At 52.6% G+C, this 20,389-nt stretch overlaps 1 protein-coding gene across 2 annotated transcripts in view; it reads right to left on the bottom strand.

Moving 5' to 3' along the window:
- Positions 1–19,176: 19,176 nt before the first annotated feature.
- The window catches only part of ARAP1 (ArfGAP with RhoGAP domain, ankyrin repeat and PH domain 1), a 33,280-nt gene continuing 32,067 nt past the window's right edge, over positions 19,177–20,389 (bottom strand). For both annotated transcript variants that reach the window (XM_080911481.1, XM_080911482.1), the window contains 2 exons: positions 19,992–20,141; positions 19,177–19,757 (listed from right to left, as the gene is read on the bottom strand). In XM_080911481.1, coding sequence (XP_080767607.1) covers positions 19,740–19,757; positions 19,992–20,141 — 168 coding nt within the window. In that variant the 3' untranslated portion in view covers positions 19,177–19,739. The remainder of the gene's footprint in view (positions 19,758–19,991; positions 20,142–20,389) is intronic.

The raw sequence follows: 20,389 nt of genomic DNA on the forward strand, positions 1-20,389 counted from the left end.
TCCAATGGCGGAGCACCCCCTACCCGATGATGCACAGATAGGAGGAGCCACGGGCAGACCTGGAAGACACTCCCCTACTGACAGCAACCACATATAAGCATATGGGTGCCCTCAGGAAGCACCCACCAGACCAAAGTCAGTGTGTGAGCCGGTGTTTAAAGGCTAGACCTGGCTTAGTATTAGCTCTGAGGATCAACCAGGTGTGTGACTGTGGGCTAGCCTCTTCCCTCTCTAGACTTCTTCCCATCATCTATTTGTCCTTTCAGATTCAAGATTTCCTGCTGGGAGGCTGGCCTCTACCGGTTGCTTCATCTCAGCTTATCACACACACACACACACACACACACACACACACACACACATACACCACAGACCATGCCACACACACCATATGCACATCACACACACACATGCACATCACACACCACACACACATCACACCACACAACACAAGTACACACTACACACACACATCACATACCACACACACACACATACCACAGCACCACACACATACATGCATACAACACAGACACATACACCACACACTTACCACAACACACACACACACACGCACACACCACACATACCATACACACATGCACACCACACACACACCATACATATATGCACATCACACACACATATACCACACACATATGCACACCACACACACACATATACACACACCATACACACATGCACACCACACACACACATACACCACACACATATGCACACCACACACACACATATACACATACCATACACACATGCACACCACACACACACCATACACACACACCACACACATATGCACACCACACACATACTTACCACACAAACACACACACAATACACACATGCACACCACACATACACCATACACACATGCACACCACACACACACCATACACACATGCACACCACACACATATGCACACCACACACATACTTACCACACACACACCATATACACACATGCACACCACACACACACACCATACACACATGCACACCACACACACACACATACACACACACCACACACATATGCACACCACACACACATGCCAGATGCTAATACAGGTGCTGTGCTGCAGAAGAGCAGAGAGTAGAAAGCTTGGGTGTTTGCCCCTCAGCACCCCCCTCTATTGTCAAGCGGTGGTGGTCACACTGTCACTGGCAGCCCCTTCTCCAGGCCTAGACTCTGTCTCTCCTGTCCAGTGTCCTATTGCCCCTAGGCCTTAGTCCGCCTGTCTAGGCACTTCAACAGGAAGCCCCGCCTCAGCATGGCCTCCTGAGAAACTGTTAGAGACACAGTTGGGCTGTTCTCTACACAATGGTACGGGCTCCTGGAAGACTTGTTGAGGTGATTAAACAAGCAATTTCTAAGATTTTTATAAAGGACACTCTGGAGACATCCTTTCCTTCTTCAGGCTGTGGTGTTGGACGCTGAAAGTCCCAGCACTCCGGGGGGAGGGGCAAAGGGACCCAGAGCTCAAGGCTATTCTGACGATACAGTAAGTTCCAGGATGCCCTGAGCTACAGAGAGACCCCGTCTCAAAAGGCGAAATTAAAATAAAATACATATAAACGAAGTGTTTAAAGTACACAGAGAAAAAGAGTTCAAAAGCATTTCTTCTCTTGACTTGGGCCGCCACTGAGAACTTTGAAGCAATTCTGAATTCTCAGACACGATAAGGGCATTGCTACTTCTGCCTGCTCCTCACCTCTCCTAACCCAGTTCTTTCGAACCAGAACCTATGTCACCCCCAGCATCTCAGTTCCAAGACTCCCCCTTGAATTATGGGGGTCGAATGAGCACAGGTGGCGAGCAGACACTGGGGCTTCTGGTTCCAAAGCTCAGGAGGACAGAGTTCTCTCTAGTGCCAGGGATGGTTTTCTCTGTTTCAGCCTTTAGTCAGACCAAGTAACCACCCATCCTTACACTAACTAACACAACTGCCACGGAGCCCAGTAGGGCCCCACCTCCCACACAGCCTCCTGTGGCCCCTCCATACAACTACTGCTGGAAGTTCGCTTTAGTTTGCAACAAAACTCTAGGCGGGGAGCCCCTTATGTAGCCCCACTCTGCCCTGCATCCTGCCCTGGCACCGGGCTGACTTTCTGGATCTCCTCATACACAGCCCAGCACTATCTTAGCACCTAGAGCTCATGGAGAGATTGTAGGGAACCCTTCAATGTCAGAACAGGAGAAGCCTAAAATAAAGTCTCTGCTTAAAATGACACAATTGAGGCTCTAAATGGAGCATCCCTCTCCCCAACCCCACCCCCCACACACAATCACTCAACTCTCATGGAGTCCTGGTGTTCTGTGGGGTGACAGACTTCACAAGCCCCAGGAAGGAAGGCATCTCGGCTGTATGCAGAAGCTCTGGTAGAAACTTCAAAGCCAGAGGCCAAGAGGACTGGAGACACCCAGGTGGGGTGGGGCACAAGCACAGCCTTAGATCTCCTCAGGGTGCCCCAACTGCCTCAGGGGCTGAGGGAGAAGCCTTCCAAGCCAGACACACCCTTCTCTCCACTCCAAGCCCTATCTCTCTCCCTGATCTCATTGCGTGCTTTCACTGTTCCTCCCTGGGCTTTGAAAGTTGCTTCTGTATAAGAGGACTGGGCTCAGAGCCCTACAGCCCTGTGAGCATAGTGAAGGTGTGGTCATCCTGGGGGGAATGCAACTTCCCCTCCCCAGCCACATCTAGCCTCTCAAGCAAAGGCTAAAGACTCCAGCCACCCTACCTAAACAGGATGGCAATGAGGCTGTTGGTTAGGGTCTTCATGGACTGCAGAGGATGCTAGAGTCCCCTAGGGGCAGCAGACCCCATGTGCCTGAGCAGACCCATCACCACTGAAACTTCTCATGGCCCTCTCTACTCTCAGGCAGGCAGGACCCAAGAGGGAGGGTGATAGGGGCCAGACCTCAGTGAGGCCTTACTGAGTCACTCCTACAGGCCGGAGTCCCTGCACACGCATGCACTTGCAAACACAGATACCCACAGTACCACTAGAGCACATGCAAATAACACTCTACATATGAACACAAAACCACACTTGCACACACAACTACCTACCAAGATTGGGCTATAAAAATGAACACACAAGCACACACACGAGAATATATGTACACTTTTTCATGAACACAAGTCCACACTTTCTCCCCCTCTCTGACCAGACTGGAAGATCACACTCAGGTGCAAACACAAACACACACACACACACACACACACACACACACACACCCCACACCAACCTAATAGCATTCTGCATTTCAGCATCAGACAACTTTCAAACAACATAAATAAGATAAAATAAAATAAAATAAAAAACTAAACCTAAGTGCAAGTGATCCTAAGTCTATTTTCCAGTTAGTCAGTTCCTGGACTGTGAGGAAACTGTGGAAATCTCTTATCTCCGAGCTGCCCCAGTACGTCTGTCCCTGCTATTTGAGGTTCCCGGCAGTTCTCCATCCTCACTCCCCACTATGTATGTCTTTGCAATGGGGCTCAAAGGAAGTGCAGAGCACTGTGTTAGCTTCATCTAAGCTCCTTGCTCACTCTTCCCTCCTGGTCCTTCCAACATCCAAGACTGGGGCTGGAATGGAGTACGTAGCGACCCCTGCTGGGTTTATGTGACCTTGCAGCACAGCTCCATTGTACAGTACCAATCTCCAGCCTGGGCAGCAAAAGGGAAGAAGAGGAAGAGAAGCCAAGTGCTGGGTGCTGGGTGCTCCAAAGATGGAGTTGAGCTTTAGACAGCCTTTGGTCTTCCCAAGTCAGTCAGTGTTCCCCAGACTTCAAAGTTAACCTTCCCAAAGTCCCATGGTGAGCATGTCTGACCCTCACTCCATTCCTTGGGATGGGAGTTCTGGTAGATCACAGCCACACGTCCCAACTCAGCTTGAGATCAGGCCTTTAGACCTGGGCTAGCTCTCCCCCTCCCCTTGGCCTTATATCCCACAGAATGCAGCTCTTGCTCCTCTAATGAGATGCCTTATCCCCAACTTGAATCATCCATATCTTTCCTGTTCTTCAAGGCTAGTGCTTGGCCATCTGGGCCAATAATTCATGAAAAGAGCAGGAGCTCTGGAGGCCAGAGCACCCTGTGCTCCAAGCCTGGCCCCACTCATCCCAGTGGGCAAATTACACCTTCCTTCAATCCTCTGCTCCCTCAACCAGAAAACAGCAGCCTCTTGGGGTTGTGCAGGAGATTAAAGAAGATCATAGCTCTGGAGATTGGGCTCAGGCGGCTGTAAACTTCCCCGTGCATGTGCAAGGGTTCTCATTATGACTTAATCCTTTGATCCCTGTTCCTACCTCCAAACTCAAGCACACAGCAAGCTGGCAGGGAGCAGAGAAAGAGTCAAGGCTGCTTCATCTATGAGCGCCCCAGCCCCCAGCCCCCAGCCCCCAGCCCCCAGGCCCCAGTCCCTACCCTACTAAGGCCCGCCCATTACCAGCCTCAGCATCAGGGTGTAGATTTGGTTAGAAAGAGGCTAGACCAAGTGTACTTACTGCAAACTCACACCAAACTACAATTCCCAGAATGACTCAAGCAGACGTGGGTGTGGCCACGACTTTAACCCCTTCCTCAATGAGCTTTTTCTTCCATCGCACCCTCTGGGGGCTAGTCTCAGGCCAGGCAGGTGCAACCTAGAAAGGTGGTCATGTGTCCATCAGACACCTCCTTTTGCCCACAGAGCATCTGTGCTTCTCTCCACCCACCGCCTCCTGTCTTTGCCACACACTGACGCTCTCTGGGCTTCTAGCCGTGGTCTAAAAGTGTAGGTGAGTGTGGGTGTTCTACATGACAGCAGCTAGCCTCTATATGAGCAACACTGAATTCCTAGCGCTGCGTTCTGTGCTTCCAGATTCTTCACAACCTTTCTGTGAGGACAGAAGGCTTCTCGCCACTGCACACTTCTTGTTCAAGGTTCAGAAGTGGAACAACTTTCCCAGGACCACGTGGTTCTGGGGAGAACCTATGTCTGTTTGCCACACACTCCCCATCTTCAAAGCTTTCTCTGAACCAGGAGGAACACCCCATAAGTTTCAAGGTTCATTCATCTCAACAACACTAGTGGGAGGTCCTCCCAGATGTCGGACACCGACTCCTTCCGTTGCACCAAGCTCCAGCTGCCTCAGAGAGGGCAGTGAGACTATGCATCACTTCAGGGACTTCAAGAAGTGGGTCACATCACTAGGGAACTGGCCTTTCCCAGGGAGCGGGCAGCTGAACAATGAGAGATAAACGTGCAAAAAGATCCCTGTTACTAAATATATCCCAAGAGGATTGAGGTACTGACAGGGAGTTCGTGGTTCCCACCCTGGAGGCCATAGTCTGTGGGTCCGACAAGTCCCTCCTGGCTGCCTGGGCCTGGGTCAGGAGGAGCAGGAGGCCAGCACAGAAGTAGGGGATGTCTGGTCCTAGGCGCCTAACCTGCCAAGCTCAACACTGATTTGAATACTGTTTTGCATTCATTTACATTCTACTTTCTGGAAGGGCTCCGGCTCTTCAGATACTTCCTTGCCCTCATTTCCAGGGTCTCTGCTTATTTCACTGAACCATTCTCAGCCAGTATGGCATCCTTTGGCAGGACCTGAAGAGGGGCGCTAGAAGCAACGAAAAATGTCGCACATTTACAAGGCTGTTTACATGTCCGAGCTGTCGGGAACACCTTCTCAGCTGGAAGCACTACCTATAGTCCAGCCTTAATTCCTTGCTCCTTTTCCAGTGCTTCCCTCTCAGCATACACTTCACACTTAAGTCACTCTGAATTCTGCTAGTCCTGGCATAAGCAATGCCATGGTAACCTTGCCTGGCCTTTGTACACTGTGTGCTCTCAATTTGGCTAGAAGCGACTCTTCCTTCGAAGGTTGCACCAGTGGCCCAGGCACAAGAAAGGAAGGTGGCTCCTTCCTCCACCACTGTCACTGGCTCCATCCATGTCCTTTAGGAATGCAATACTGGGCCGGGCAGCAGCACTGGGAAAGGCTGCTGAATGAATGAATGACCCTCCATCACTAAATCCCATCTCCCTATTCCTGGCCGATGCTGGCCACCTGTAGGAGGATCAAGGACGAATAAAGACTTACCTCCAACTCTTTGCCATCCCGGGACACTCTCTCCTCTATCAGCCCAGTCACCCCGCCATCAGAATCCACAACCCTTCTGTGGTGGATTAAAGTTCTTATCATGTATCTTCATTTCCCCTTCAGGCAATGCTTGCTTCCGTATCATGGTTTCTAAAGAAGAGTCAGCTCCACCTCCACTCACCTCTCTATGTATTTTCACTAGGAGCTGTTATTTCCCTCACGCTGCCTGGGATGCTGTCCCTTCTTACACTATTTATACCTTTGAATGCAACAGCTTAGGATAAGGACAATGACCTATCACGGAGCAAGGACATAAAGCCAAGCCAGGTACTTGGAGTAAGCAGCCCTGGGTTGCTTTAAGGAATGGGCTACCCAAGCAGAACGGAGTGAGTGTCTTTGGAGTGTGCAAGTCAGAAGCAGGACAGAGCAGCCAGCATACCTTAGAGAAAGGAAGCAACGGCCACGGAATGGCTCTGACATCCAAGATTTGGAGAAGAAACCTTGTAGAGTAGATTGGGAAGATAAAGCAGCCATTGAGGAACTCCTTGGCTGTGTAGGTAAAGAAATCAACTCAAATACAGGAGACATCACAGGGCCGCATTTGAGCCACATTATCAACCCTTCCCATGAGGCATCAAAACTGCAGGGTGGGTTATGGGGTTAGAGGGAAGAGACAGTCCATGAGAGCTTCCTAGTAGAGACAATCTATCCAAAAACCTTGTCTCTACTTCCTGACAAAAGGACCACACTCCGAGGGGTGACACTGGAGACCCTACAAATGCTGACCCCTTCGGCCCTGTCTGCCTCTTTTCACTTCCTTTCTGGCTCCTAGCCTGGGTTCTTTCTTTACCTAGACTACACTGAAATGTCCATACCCTCCTGTCTTTACATGTTTCTTCTGCTCCTTGCCTGGGAGCATCCTTCAGAGCCCAGCCAAACATCCCTTCTTCAGAATCGTTTCCACTCAGCCCTGTGACGCTGTGTAGTATCAGCTTCCATCCCTGTCTCTTCCATACTGAGCATGCTCTGAGTGTAAAGACTAGGTTAGTGTCGCTAGTGACCAAGTTGTGGGTACCAAGCAGGCTCCAGGGAGGCCCTGTTGATGAACAAATGAATGAAGTAATGAATGAGCGAGTAAAGGAGCCAGGCTGAGGGGTTGTATTTTAAAGGCCCAGACAGCAGAAGGCAGGGAAATGCAGGGCTGGCAGAAGTGTAGCTGAGAACGAGACTCCAGTCCATTAAGATGGAGAGAGGCCCTGGTGGGAGCACACCCCCCCCTCCCGCCACCATCACCATTTGGCTAGATCCCAGACAAGCCATCAGTACTCTCTGGGGACAAGAGCTGGAGTGGGAAGCAGGAAAAGTGGCAGGAGCTGCTCGGTGGGTAGGGGGAGCTGGGATTAAAGCTGCAGAGAACATGGGCAGTTAACGCCCAGTGAGTGGACCCAGAGCAGCCCAGGAGCCCAAAGGAGAAGACTGCTCTGCTGCTGAGGACCAGGCTGAGGATAAGACCCAGCTCTGCTCTGGCAGTCAGGGGAGGCTAGCAAAAGGTAACTCTGCCCCTGTGCACCTCAGCTAGAATCTCTCTCTCTCTCTCTCTCTCTCTCTCTCTCTCTCTCTCTCTCTCTCTCTCTCCCTCCCTCCCTCCCTCCCTCCCTCCCTCCCTCCCTCTCTATGCCTCAAGATACACTGCAGAAAGTTCTACTCTATCTGCCCCTAAGCTGGCTTGTCCAGCTTGGCCCCAGACCTCATTACTCTTTGAACTATCCTGGCCCCTGCTCTGCTTTTCCAGGCCCAGCTCTCTGAACAACCTTGACAGTGTCACTGAAGCAGGTTTCTAACACAAAAATAATCCCATCCTTTCTCTGCCCAAGAGAACCCCTCAAGGTTCTCTTGGGACCTCTGTACAAAGCCCAAGGGATCTGGAGTCCAGAGTTCTGCAAGATGTGGCTCCTGCCCAGCCTGCAGCTACTTCCCACCACACGTCTCTGCAGCCCCACCCCACCCCCCCAGTTCTTCCACCTAATCCCACCTCGCAGCTTTTGCTTAAACCATTCCCAGGATGCACCACCTGTTAGCTTATGATGCTCTTTATTGCTTCGTTATTCTCGGGCTATTTTGTGTCTGTGCAGCTTAGGGGGCCCAGAGGGCAGGGCCATTATTGCCTATTTCTTTTCTGCATCTCTCCACAGGGTATAGAATGAATTGTCCTGGGCTCACAGAGGTGGTCACACATTCAGCCACCTCCTCCCTCCCTGGGCAGAGCAAAGTGTCCCAACTGTGTATTCAACCATGAAAGAAAAGAAACCCTCACACACAAATGGGTACCAATAGGCACACACATGTACATCAGTTACACAAAGACCAAGATGTACACATATTCTCACACCAGCCCTGTGATCACACACCCACACCAGAACACTTAGGCGAACACACAGATCCACCTACACATACATAAAAGCGGTTATTCAAGCACTAATAGCACACAACTGAATGCACACCCAAGCAAGCAAACAACATGCATACTGAGTGTCTGTGACAGAGCACACACATTAGCATTCAGGGTGATGTGCAAATGACCTGACATGCATACCTCCTCTATACAGGGCAGCCTGAACTCACTCAGACACGGGCAACACCCTCCCACAACCACACACTGATTTTCACAAATCCACACAGGCTGCTTCACACCCAACCCCAGGTACCCTAGAACTCACCCATGACGAACCTTATATTCTACAGGTGTGTGCATGCGTGTGTCTGCTCGAATGCACACACACACACACACACACCACCACCACCACCACCACCACCACCATCACCACCTGCTTGCTACCTTGGAACTTCTCACAGTGGCTCCTTCACCCACACTTGCAGCTCCCGGAGCTCCTCGGCTCTCACTACACTATCCTGGGACGGGTGCTTTGAAGTAAAAGTTGCATAAAGTAATGTCCGGAACCCTTAGTTCCTGATTCTGTGGAATGTATTGCCCCTGATACTCTCTTGTTCCAGGATCACTCTTACTTACATGTATCCATATTCTCTCTTATACATACACCCTATACCCTTGTACACACACTCCTGGCAAAGATTGCCCTTCTCCAGGGTGCTGAACCACCCCCCAGCCACCAGACCTCCTAGAAACTCCTTGGCCAAACTCCTCACCCCACCCTATGGATAGTTCAGGCTTCTCACCACCCATCCCCCAGCCAGGAGCCCCTCTTCAGGACGCCGACTTCATCACCTCCTGGATGGATGTCAGGCATCCCTCCCCTACACAGAGACCCCTAACTGGGTTGCCGTCCTGCAGCCATTTCCAGCAGGATTGAACCTGCCGTGTGGCTGAGATCCGTGTCAACCCCAACCCCTAGAGGGACGCCCCTGATCTCACTGCTGCTTATCCAGCCCCCAGACCCCCTTGCTAGTACTCACGGCTCAGCCGGTCGCGCTGCCGGGTACTGCTGGCTCCTGCAGAGGATGGAGTGGCCGCATGCCTGCCCCATCGCTCCTCATCTGCCTCCCCAGCCAAACTAAGGTGGCACCTCGCCCTGTCCCCCCTGCCCCCACTGCCCGGACTTCTGGCTGGGGCACTCCCAGCAGGCATAGGAACCAAGAGCAATGGCTGGTTCTTGACTCTGCCTGTACTCAACACCCGATCCAGCTCTGCTGCCTGGGCTGCTCCGCCTGCCTCTCCGGCTGCTACTGCCTGTGCTGCTAGGCTGGCTCTGGGAGGAGGCTCAAGCAAGTCTGATAATGCAGAAGGGGGAGGGAGCGTGGAGGAGGAGGAACAGAGAGAGGCCCAGACAGAGAGGGAGAAGAGGGAGGAGGGAAAAGACACACAGAGGGAGAGACTGAGAGATACACAGACATAGAGAGAAAGACCCACAGGAAGAGAGAGAGCTGCACCTCAGAGAGATAAAGATGAAAATACAGAGACCAGAAAGGACTGCAGAAACACAGCTATGGGAACAGGAATGAAGCCGGGGCCCCCAGGGACAGGAGAACATAACCCAGACTCTCTGAGGCCCCACCACAGAGTCCCTCTGGGTGGGAACACAACATAGTCCTCTGAATCTGGGACGGCAAAGCCTCATGCAGAACTAGCTGTCATCCCTTCTAGGCTCTCTGGCTGTCTTTGTGTCATGTCCTAGGGCGCATACCAGTGTGAACTGTCTGTCACATAGCAGATTCAGCCTTGTCACAGAGCCTACCTTTGGTGACTGTTTCCTAGGGCCACTGTGGGAGCTGATGCCTGAACTACTATGAGTTTCAGGTACCCAGGCTACAGCCTGTCCCTTCCCCGCCTTCAGTGGCCGCAGGTTCTAGGATGAGGGAGTCCTAATACATTGATATCCTGTCCTCGAGGAGGCCTCTTCAGGACAACACTTTAACCTAACAGAACGGGAGTGCTTAGCAAAGGAACAGGTAGGCAGTTGTCTCAGTAGACAATTATTGTGTGTGGGAGAGAAAGTGCCACACCGTGAAACAGGCGTGGTAGTGGGTGGGAGACAGTTAGGGTAAGGAAATAGAGTTCTGACTCCAACATTGATTTATCCATTACGTTTGCAAACACCTACCATTGGCCAGCCCTGTCAGCTATGACTCAAACTGTCTCTTGACCCCTGTGCCCACCCTGACCCAAGTAGGAAGTTGGCAATATTTCTAGAGGAGGTTCTAAACAGTGTCTTTAAAGGCAGTAAGGGAGAACTAATCCAAGGAGATGCTACGGTGAGTCTCACAGGTGACCTCATCTCTCCAAGTCATGGAAAGATGCCATCATTCCCACCCCCTACACACACACACACACACACACACACACACACACACACACACACACACACACACGGCTCCAGGCAGAGAAGCCCCTGAGACATAATGGAAACCCGACACAAGCTGAAGGGCATGATGAACAGGAATGAACCAGTGTGTTCAGGCAGCCTATCCAAGCAGAGTACTATAGAGTAGACGTGTCAGGTTTTGTAGAAGCTTTAGCTTCCCCTTTGGAACTCTCAAAGATAGACCTGAAAAACCACATAAATCTCTCGGGAAAATGCTTCTCACTCAGAGGGAACAAGGGCTGGGCTTGTTCAAAGCCAACTGAGTCAGTTCAGGAACTGGTGTCCTTTTACTTAGCCTGGCACCTCTGTCTGGGACCTCCCTGCTTCAGGCCCATGAGCTGAGATGTTCTCCAAAGTCCTGGACCATGGCTGTCTCTCACAGCTCCTCCTTGGACCCAGAGTCTGCTCACAGACCTGAGAAGCTGGTCGGTGGACCTGGGCCAGAAGAGTTCAAATGAGGGTGCCTCCTGAGTGTGGGTGCTCAAAGCCTTGACTGGCCCCCTTTCTGCTCTCCCATTTGGAAATGGTAGTGGTGGCTTCATGCTCAGAAATCTCCTGGGAACGAGGTAGGAACTGAGTTATCCAAACGCCAGCCCACACCTTACAGTTTCCCCGAAGCAAGATCTGCAGGAACAAGGTCAAGGTCCAGAACAATGAAGATGAAGTGGATTTGAATTCTGGCTCTGCCTCACGCCTAAGGAAGTCATTTCACCTCTTTGAACTACAATTCCACGTTCTCACATGAAAGACAAGGTCATAAACTCAAAACACAAAGAGTTGCAAAACTGGGGGGAACAACTCTAAATTTCCCAGTAAACAGTTGCCTATCTCATGGAAGAAGCAGTTGAATGGATGGAACCCAAGATGTTATAGTCCCATGTGTGGGGCGGGGGCTCCCCCATGACAGTATCTGGATGAGGGAGGTGCAGAAAGAGGTTAGGGATTGCAATACTCCAAGACTCTCCTCATTACCCACTGCCCCTCAGTTGCTTAGATCTTCCTCCGGGCTGTAGACTCCGCCCAAACCAAGACCCCGCCCAAGGATGCTCTCCAGGGTACTTAGCCAAGCCGGCCGAGTTCTAAGGCCCCTACCCTCCACAGGAGGGTCAGCAGTCATCGTTTGTTTTTGTTTTTTGTTTTTTCCTAACTGGGTCGCGGCAGAAGCAAGTGGGAGGAGGAAGGATGCTCATGGAAATGAGGGTGGCTGCCGAAAGTGATGTGTCTTTCTGGGATCGGCCTCCACACTGCCACCCCTTGCCTCCGGAGGAATGCAGGATGCCGGGTTCCAGCTTTCTTCTCTTCTCCCAAGACCACAACTTCTCAGCGCCAGCCTGCGCCTCCTCCTGTGCTGCTGTTTCCCTCCTACCTTCCAGATGGACCCTCCTCTGTCTCCCTCCAGGGTACATCCCATCTTTGCCTCCACAATGTGGATGCCTCTAACAAAATTCCCCATTCTCTATCCCACGGGCAGAGATCCTTCCCCCAAACTCATCCGGCCCTCTTCTGGGGTGTCAAAGGCCAGTATAATGTCTCTGAGCATCTCCTCCAGGAACACCCCATTGGCCCGAAACCCAAATAGTGAAGAACCAACTTGACTGTTTCGTGTGTGTGAGGTACCAGTGCAATTTCCAATCCCTAGACCGAGCTTCATAGCTTGGTCTCTCCTCCCCTCTGCTCCCCAGAAGTCAGTGGATCCTCACATCCATCAATACTCATTCATAAGCCTCTGATTCCTCCCTTTTATTCTGGCCTCTCCCCAGTCCCCAATCCCAGTCCACTCCTACCCCCACCCCCCATATTCCACATTCATGCTGCACCTAGTGGCAGATTCCTGACTTGCATGGTCAGGTTGTGGCCCACTCAGAACCATCCTCCACCCCTGGCTCAGTGTCAAAAGCATGGTCCTCAGTCTGGTCCTGACCGATCTCTCTTTATCCTCTTCTGATACAGGTAGGTGTGTGTTGGGTGGGGGCCGGGGGAATCTCTATCACTTTCCAGCCCCCTTCTGCTCCTTTGTACATACAGCGCTTATCCCCCAGGATACTGATTTCCCTTCCCTTCTTCTTTTTTTTTTTTTTAGTGACCATCCCAAATCCTGGCCCACCCTTCCTGTGCTGTCTCAGCACACCCAACAAGCACCCTTGGGATTCTGGGCATGGAGCTAATCTGATTTTGTTTTTTTTGTTTTTTTTTTTTTTTTTTCTCCACAACTTGCATTTGCCCCACTTCCTCCTTCTGCCTGTCTGGGTTCTTCTCATTTCATCTGCTGAACCCTGCTTTCCTGGGGGATAGGCCTGGACTCCTAGCCCAGCCCAAGGGTACAAGGGAGAAGGGGGGGAGGGAGGCAGGGAGGGAGGGAGAGAGAGAGAGAGAGAGAGAGAGAGAGAGAGAGAGAGAGAGAGAGAGAGAGAGAGAAGATGGGAAAAGATAGTGCTAATCAGAGCCAAGTTCAGTCCAGGATCATGTTGCAGTGTCTAGGGGAGCTGGGCAGGGTGCTGTCCCCTAGTCCCTGGGTCAAGCTGATGCTGCAAAGTACAATGTCTTCCACTGGGGATGGAGAGTCATTATCAGGCCATGGACTTCATGGGGGAATAGGATACCCTGGATGACTCTGTCTAGGGCGAGGGATATAGAGTGGGGGTCCACCCTGCGTCTTGGTAACAAGCACCCATGAGGACAGCGAAGAGATGAATTGGCAGCTCAAAGAGTCAACATGCAGTGCCTTTCTCCTTGTGGCCAGGAGGCTGCCTCTTGTAGGTCTGATGCCCAGAACTATGCCACTGCGAAAGGCCCGGCATGTACCGTGGGTGCCAGACATAGGTCATACTGAGAGGGACCTCATTGCACCACTAGGGACAAAGCCTTTGCTTTGACAAGAACATGGAAAGCCACCATGGTTTCTAGAACAACTTTAGGGTGGGGTAATTCCTTCAGCATCTCAGGAAGGTGGCTTTGTCGGTCCAGAATCCACATATGAGGACGGGACGTGGGTCAGTTTCAAGTTTGAAGAACAGTCAGCTTCCTATGAGGGGTGAGGCCGGTGACCTCAGGTGGGGGTAGTAATCTCCAGTTGCCATTGGGAAGGAAGCAATGGGACAGGCATTGAGTCAGAGGAGATCCAAAAGCTACTGTGTCCTTCAACCCAGAATCCAGCGGCCCTGCTTCCTACCCAGTGCCATGGGTAGAGCTAGGCAGATGTGGCTCAGGGAAAGACTGAGGCTGAGCAGGGAAAAAAGCAGATGAGAGAGGCCGACCTGAAGTACACCTGACCTCTGGGTGCCTCTACTAGAGGCTGATATCATGGAGCATAAGAGGTCAAGGCCAGCAAGTTCAACCCCTCATTTCACAGATGAGCGAACAGGCCAGGGATATGTCCAGGACCAAAGGATGTGGAGCTGGACCTCTGTGATCAGAGGCTCCTGGCCATTGTGTCCCAAATTACTTTCTCTTCTTCACACTCTCTGCCTCTCCTCTAGTAAGGACAGAGGCTCAGCAAAGGAGGTTGTGGACAGAGCCTACCTAACACTTGGACCCCTGCCCCGACAAGAATGTAGCAATTTGCTGGAATGGGTCAGAGCAGAGGACACCCCTATGAGTTCCTCTTCTCCCTTCAGCCCAGCACACCAGGACCCTCCTTTCCTGGAGTCCCCCAGCCTCCTACTCAGCCCTGCTCTACCTCTTCTGTGCAACCCCCCCCACACCTGAGGAGGGAGGGAGGGGGTGTGACTCGGTGGAATAAAGGCAGCTGTTATATTTGAATGATTACATAACCCAGGAGGAAGGCAGCTGCAACGTGATTGCACAGAGGCCAGGAGACAAGTCAGGTCAGGTTGGGAGGCCGGGGTCTCCCCCTGGACTCTGCGTGCTCTAACCTGTGCCGGAGACAACTCTTTACAGGACCAGAAACCAATCATTGTGGGGCTGTACAGTCTTCCCTATGGGTCTACCCCATCCTATCCCCCAAAACTAGACACCCCAAGACCAGATCCTGATGAGGTTGCAGAGCTTGTCAGAGGCCCCTCTTGACAAGAAAGACCCAAATGAGAAAGGTGCACCTGCCGGGACAGGTACCTTGTCCCAAGTCTATTCTTGCTAGTCTGCTTCCTGGGCCCTGTGGGTTTCCCAAGGGTGAGGTGAGAGAGCAGGAAGCCTGGCAGAGCAGGTGTTCCGTATTCTTGCTGCCAAGGCAAAGGGCTGGTTGGGGGTTTCTCAGGGAGCCCAAACTCACATTAGACTAACTTCTCTGCCCCGAGTAAACTGTCATGAGTGGCCGACCACAAAGTTAAGAGTGACGATAGGAGGTGCTGAGGGACCCTGGGCCAGCCCCTGAACAGTGTTGGCATTTGCAGTCTGCTTCCTGCAGTATCCAGGGAACATCCGAGCCTCTAGCCCTGCAGCCTGCAGTGCGGGGAGCCAAGAAGGGGCAGGACTAGAACAGGTTGCAGGCAGACGTGTGACCAGCACTGGGCACCCGCCCACCAGGCCTATGGGGCTCCTCCTATGCACCCCCCACAAACCCCGGAGGAGGAAGGCTGTGCCCACCCAGACTGTGTTGCCATGACGCTTGCTGGTCTCCATGGTGCCAGGCACACAGCCCTCCCCTCATCAAGAGGAGGGCTGAAGGTGACAGGAGCTGAGGAGATGCGGGTTCCTGGCACCCCCTCCTAGTCTATCCCTCTGCCTGGATCCTTGGAGTTCCTCAACTTGAACCTCCGGGAGACAAAGCAGAGAAGAATGACAGTTTCCACTTCGGAGTCAAAAGAGTGACAAAGAGGGGACTTATGCAGAGAAGACAGACAAGATTGCTCGGGAGTGGCAGAGGGGGAAGGGAGGGCAGGGTGGCAAGAGGGAGGGCACACTCAAGTCACCAGGCAGAGAGCCTCCCAGCTGATAAGGGGTGGGAGGTTCAGTCCTTAGCCCAGCTCTTTGGTCTGTGGGTGGTGGTGGGCGGACAGAACAGAGGAGGAGGTGGGGGAGGAGTAGCAGCAGGAGAGAGAACAATTTTCCTAGAGAGCTCTTTGTGTGTGGGTGTTCCTCCTCCACGTGCTGTGTGTGTGTGTGTGTGTGTGTGTGTGTGTGTGTGTGTGTGTGTGTGTTCCGCACTGTGCAAGCTGAGGTGTGCAGGCACGTGTGTGTGGAGCATGAGTGTGTGCATGTAGCCTATGTGCGCCTGTGTCACTGTGTCTCCAGGGTGATAAATACAGCAGTAGGAGCTGTAACCAGGGCAGAGAAAGTGTGGAAATTTCCATAGGCTGAAAGTAGCATGGAAGAGAAGAATGTCAGGGCCAGTGAGCTCTTCATGGGCCCAGCCCCTGGCTGGCTCGCTGGGTACAAAAATACAAAGACATTTCCTGACAGAGAGGGAGATTCTGACCAGCTCTCTCTCTCTCTCTCTCTGTGTGTGTGTGTGTGTGTGTGTGTGTGTACATGTATGAGTATATGTGCATGTGTGTCAGTAAGACAGAAACAGTCACACAGTCCCAGATTAGGTAGGATATGGGTCATTCAGGTCATGTAAGTAGCTAAGTGGTAGAAAAGATGCTGTTTTCTGGTAGGGACGAGATCCTAAAGGGCCCATTAGACAGGGATGTGGTCATGTCTCCTGGGCAGCCAGGAAAGCTAAGACCTGCCAGCCAGGGTGTGGAAGGGAGGGCCTAGGGTGTGTGAGGAATGTGAGGCCCTGGGGTTGCATGGGTGCTGGGCTCCAGCTACAACAGGTCCTTACTGCAGGCCACATGCGTTTGTCTGGGCTCAAGGCCATTCCGTCTCTTGAGTAGGCCTCTCCTCAGCAGCCTCTATCCTCCTGTCTTCTGGACTTGAGCTCTTCATGGTCAACCCTCTTTGATCAGCATCCTCTCCCCTCCCGGGTTTCCTCCTCCCCCACACCACTTGTTCATCTGCCCCACGTGTTCAGCAAAGCTCTGCACACAGCAGGTATTCAACAAGTGCTCGGTGAGCGAGAACTGAACACAGTAAGTGCTCAATAAGTGCTGGCTGAACCTCTCAAGTCTCCTGGATGTCACAAAGATGTCTCTGCAGACTAGCAAGGGACACTGCTTGCACTTCACACTTACCTGCTCATTCAGTGTCCCCAGGGGTCTATCAGAAGGCGGCTCAGCTCCAAGGAGAACACAGAAGATCAGAGACAACTGTCAAAGCCTCGCAGACTGTAAAGGATAGCTGCCTACACACCCATGCTTTCCAAAACAGAACTGTGTGCAGGCAGCAAGGAGAGCAAGGGGGCAGAGAAGTTCCCTGTCCCCTCCAGCCCCGGGGTTAGCGCAATGGTGGCAGGGCCCAGCTTTTCCCTGACCTGCCTCACTACTTCCTGTGCGCCCAGGGGCTCTCTGGAGCCAAGGGTTCCTTGGTTCTCATTGCTGGATAACATGCAGAGCAGGAGGGTTGAACTGAAGGGGCCGGAAGAGGGAAAGGCAGATACCCCAGCCCTCTTCTGCCCCATATTCTTTCTTGCCTGCGTTTTCCCCAATCCACCTGCAAAGCCCTCAGCGCCCAGGCTGTGTTCTACTACAGCCTTCTCTCTCAGAGTTCCCTCCCGGTTCTCCTCCCCAACATCCAATCCTACCCCCAACCACACTCCTCCAGGAAGTCCTTCCTCCTCCAGGCTCCCTGCCCCGAGCAACCTAAAGTACCACCAAGTGTATCCTTCCCTTCTGGTACTGGCTCCAGTTTTAGGAATCCTTGAGACAACAGAGCTTTCTGCCTGGGTCTCCCAACACCAGTCACAGGTATTTTTCATGAAGCTTGAATCTTAATCCTGCAGGTATGTGACCTTACCCTAACGGAAAGCATTCTACAGTGTCGCAGACAGTGCTGGCTACTGTCCTCTTCTCGGGGAGGAGAGAACAGTGCTGAGATCATAAGGAAAGCTGAGGGGACTCTAATGTCAGGCAGTGAAAGCAGAGAGCAGAGGAGGCTTAGGTGTGCATTCAGTAGGTATTTGGTGAAGGGCTCCTCTCATGTCCTACAGCCCAGGAGACCAAAGCAAAGTACTTCTGCTGTGCTATCTTACAACACAGTCGCTGGCCAGAGACAGGGCTGAGTGGTCCAGCTGGCAATAAAACAAAGCCAGAGCCAGGAACATCACTGGGCCAGGGGCGGGGGTGGGGGGTGGAGGATAGGTGGGAGGAGAGGGAGGGTTAAGGGGTGTTACACAGACCCTGCTCAAAATTAGCAACTATGAGTGGTCCATGACTGCCCCCTAGTGGCCAAATGCAGCCTTCGCTAGCTAGTCCCTAAACCAGGGTAATGACAGTGCCAGCCCAGCAGAGGGCACCTCTAGTTGCACCCTCTTCCTCAGGGAGGAGTTCCAAGCAGATCTTGGGCACAAAAGCCCTCTAGCCATGTCCCGCCTGGAGGACATGATAATTTGGTTTGGAGCGGCTCCTGAAGATAGGACGAAGTGATGGGGACCTTAGGCCAGCCTGTGCCAACAGGTTAGCAGAGATCAAGGATCGTGTGCTGCCTCCTGGCAAACACCCCACCCCTTCCTGAGAAATGAGGCAAGGGACACACATCCCGGTGTACAGGGCCCCCCATCATCCAGGTTCCTATTGAGGGGATCACAGAAGCACAGGTGGCCCAGCCTTGTCCAACTCTGCTCAGTCCTTTCCGAAGCTAGGGACAGAACACCAGCAAGTCTGTTCAACAGGCCTTTGAGATAGGGTGGTGATGAGACTCTGGGGAAGGCAGAATACCTGGCACTGTCCCAGAAGTCTGTCTTTGAATAGCTGGCGACCTCTGCAGGTCAGCCCTCCCCTCTGAAAGCTATGACGTGAGAGGCAGGCTCCACTCCGGAACCAGGTGCATGGTGCCCAGGGTAAAGGCCCCCTTCACAGTCCACCAAAGCTTGTGGTGTGGTTTGTGGCTTTGTGTCTGCAGCAGTGGCTGTGAGTAGCTGTGTCATGTCACTAACACAGATATAGGCCCTGGCTCAGATGGTTGCAGGGACCAGGACTCAGACTAGCCGGGGTCTGCCTTGTCCTGAGTCAGGAATCCCACGGTACAGTGGCACAATAGGTACAGGGCCAGGTCAGGCCTCTGCCAGGACAGTGGAGGGCAAATAGCTCAGTAAACATGCAGAGGGTAGGACTCAGGCTTCTATAGCACCAGCACTCACCTCTGAGCTTCACAGTCAACTGTATCCTTAGCCTAGGACACTAATTCCCCCCAAACAAACGCAGGCCTCAGTACCATTGGGTAAAATATACAGATATATTTATATTATCAAAAAGTATCCAAAATGGGGAAGGGATAGCCGACAGCCACAGTCTGGGCCTCCCTGCCAGCTCACACCAGAAGAGGGCTGACATCCCCAAGTCCAGATTTCATCTTGTAGAAGCTCCCCATGAGCTCCCTTGTAGACCCGAGGAGTTCTTCCAGAGCATCACCTTTTCCTGTTCTGGGAGTCTGTGGGAAGGGGGTGGGCTTCCTCCTACTGGGGCCCCAAACCCTTGAGCCTCTCCTGCACAGCTCCTGATTTCTATCCATCTTTCCAATCCCACAGATTTAAGGACCCTGGGTGAGAAAGCCCGGGTCAAGAGCATGGAGTGCCTGGAGAACAAGGAAGGGCCCCTCCTGGGAGATCCTCACTGCCAGCCCATTCCTGCCCAGCCAAGGCGCCTGTGCTGCAGTCAGGATGTGACATGTGGGGTACGCTTCCCCGTGTGTTCGACTGGCTCACGCCAAACACGCAGAGCACGAGGGTGTCTGAACAGGAAAGCTTCCTGGCGGCAGGGATGGTGTCCCAGAGTCAGAACGACTCCTATGCTCAGACATGACGGAGGAGCTGCGGGGAGCACAAAAGCCCAGGTCCTATATGTGTTTTGTGATAAGGAAAGGGGACAGCCAGCAATGGAGTCGATGCAGAAATATCAGCAGCTGGGGTTCTCAGGGCCAGACAGAGGGGTCCCCAGAAACGGAGGGAAGGGACTAGACAAGCTCTGAGAGAAATGAGTTAAGTGCAGGCAGGCATACAGCCAGGTCCCACCCGGCCTTGCCCATAGGGACCAGAGCCACTTACGGAAAGGGGATCAGCAGTGAAGGCTGCCACGCTCCGGCGCATTTCGTTTTCACTGCCGCGTAGAGGGATCAGCGATACACTGCCCATCCGGACCTCAGGCACTGCCCGGGATACTCGAGAGGGCTCTGACGGCCACAGCAGGCCATCGTGCTAGGGAACAACCATGAGAGGAGTGCAAGGGTCTGGGCCGCACCTCGGCTTGCAGGCTCAAGTCCCACCCACCCCTTCTCGGGGAAAGCCTCCAGCTAGGATCTGAGCTGACGCCTTCAGCTTTGATCCCGGCTGATGTGAGAAGCAGCTGCTTGCAGATGACCATATCCCAGCACAACCCAGCCAACTAGATTACTCAAGATCCGCAAACCTCCCTAAGAATTCAGCATCAATAAAATTAGAGAGAC

Source organism: Micromys minutus (genome assembly GCF_963924665.1).
Source record: "Micromys minutus genome assembly, chromosome: 2".
In the NCBI taxonomy this organism is placed as follows: domain Eukaryota; kingdom Metazoa; phylum Chordata; class Mammalia; order Rodentia; family Muridae; genus Micromys; species Micromys minutus.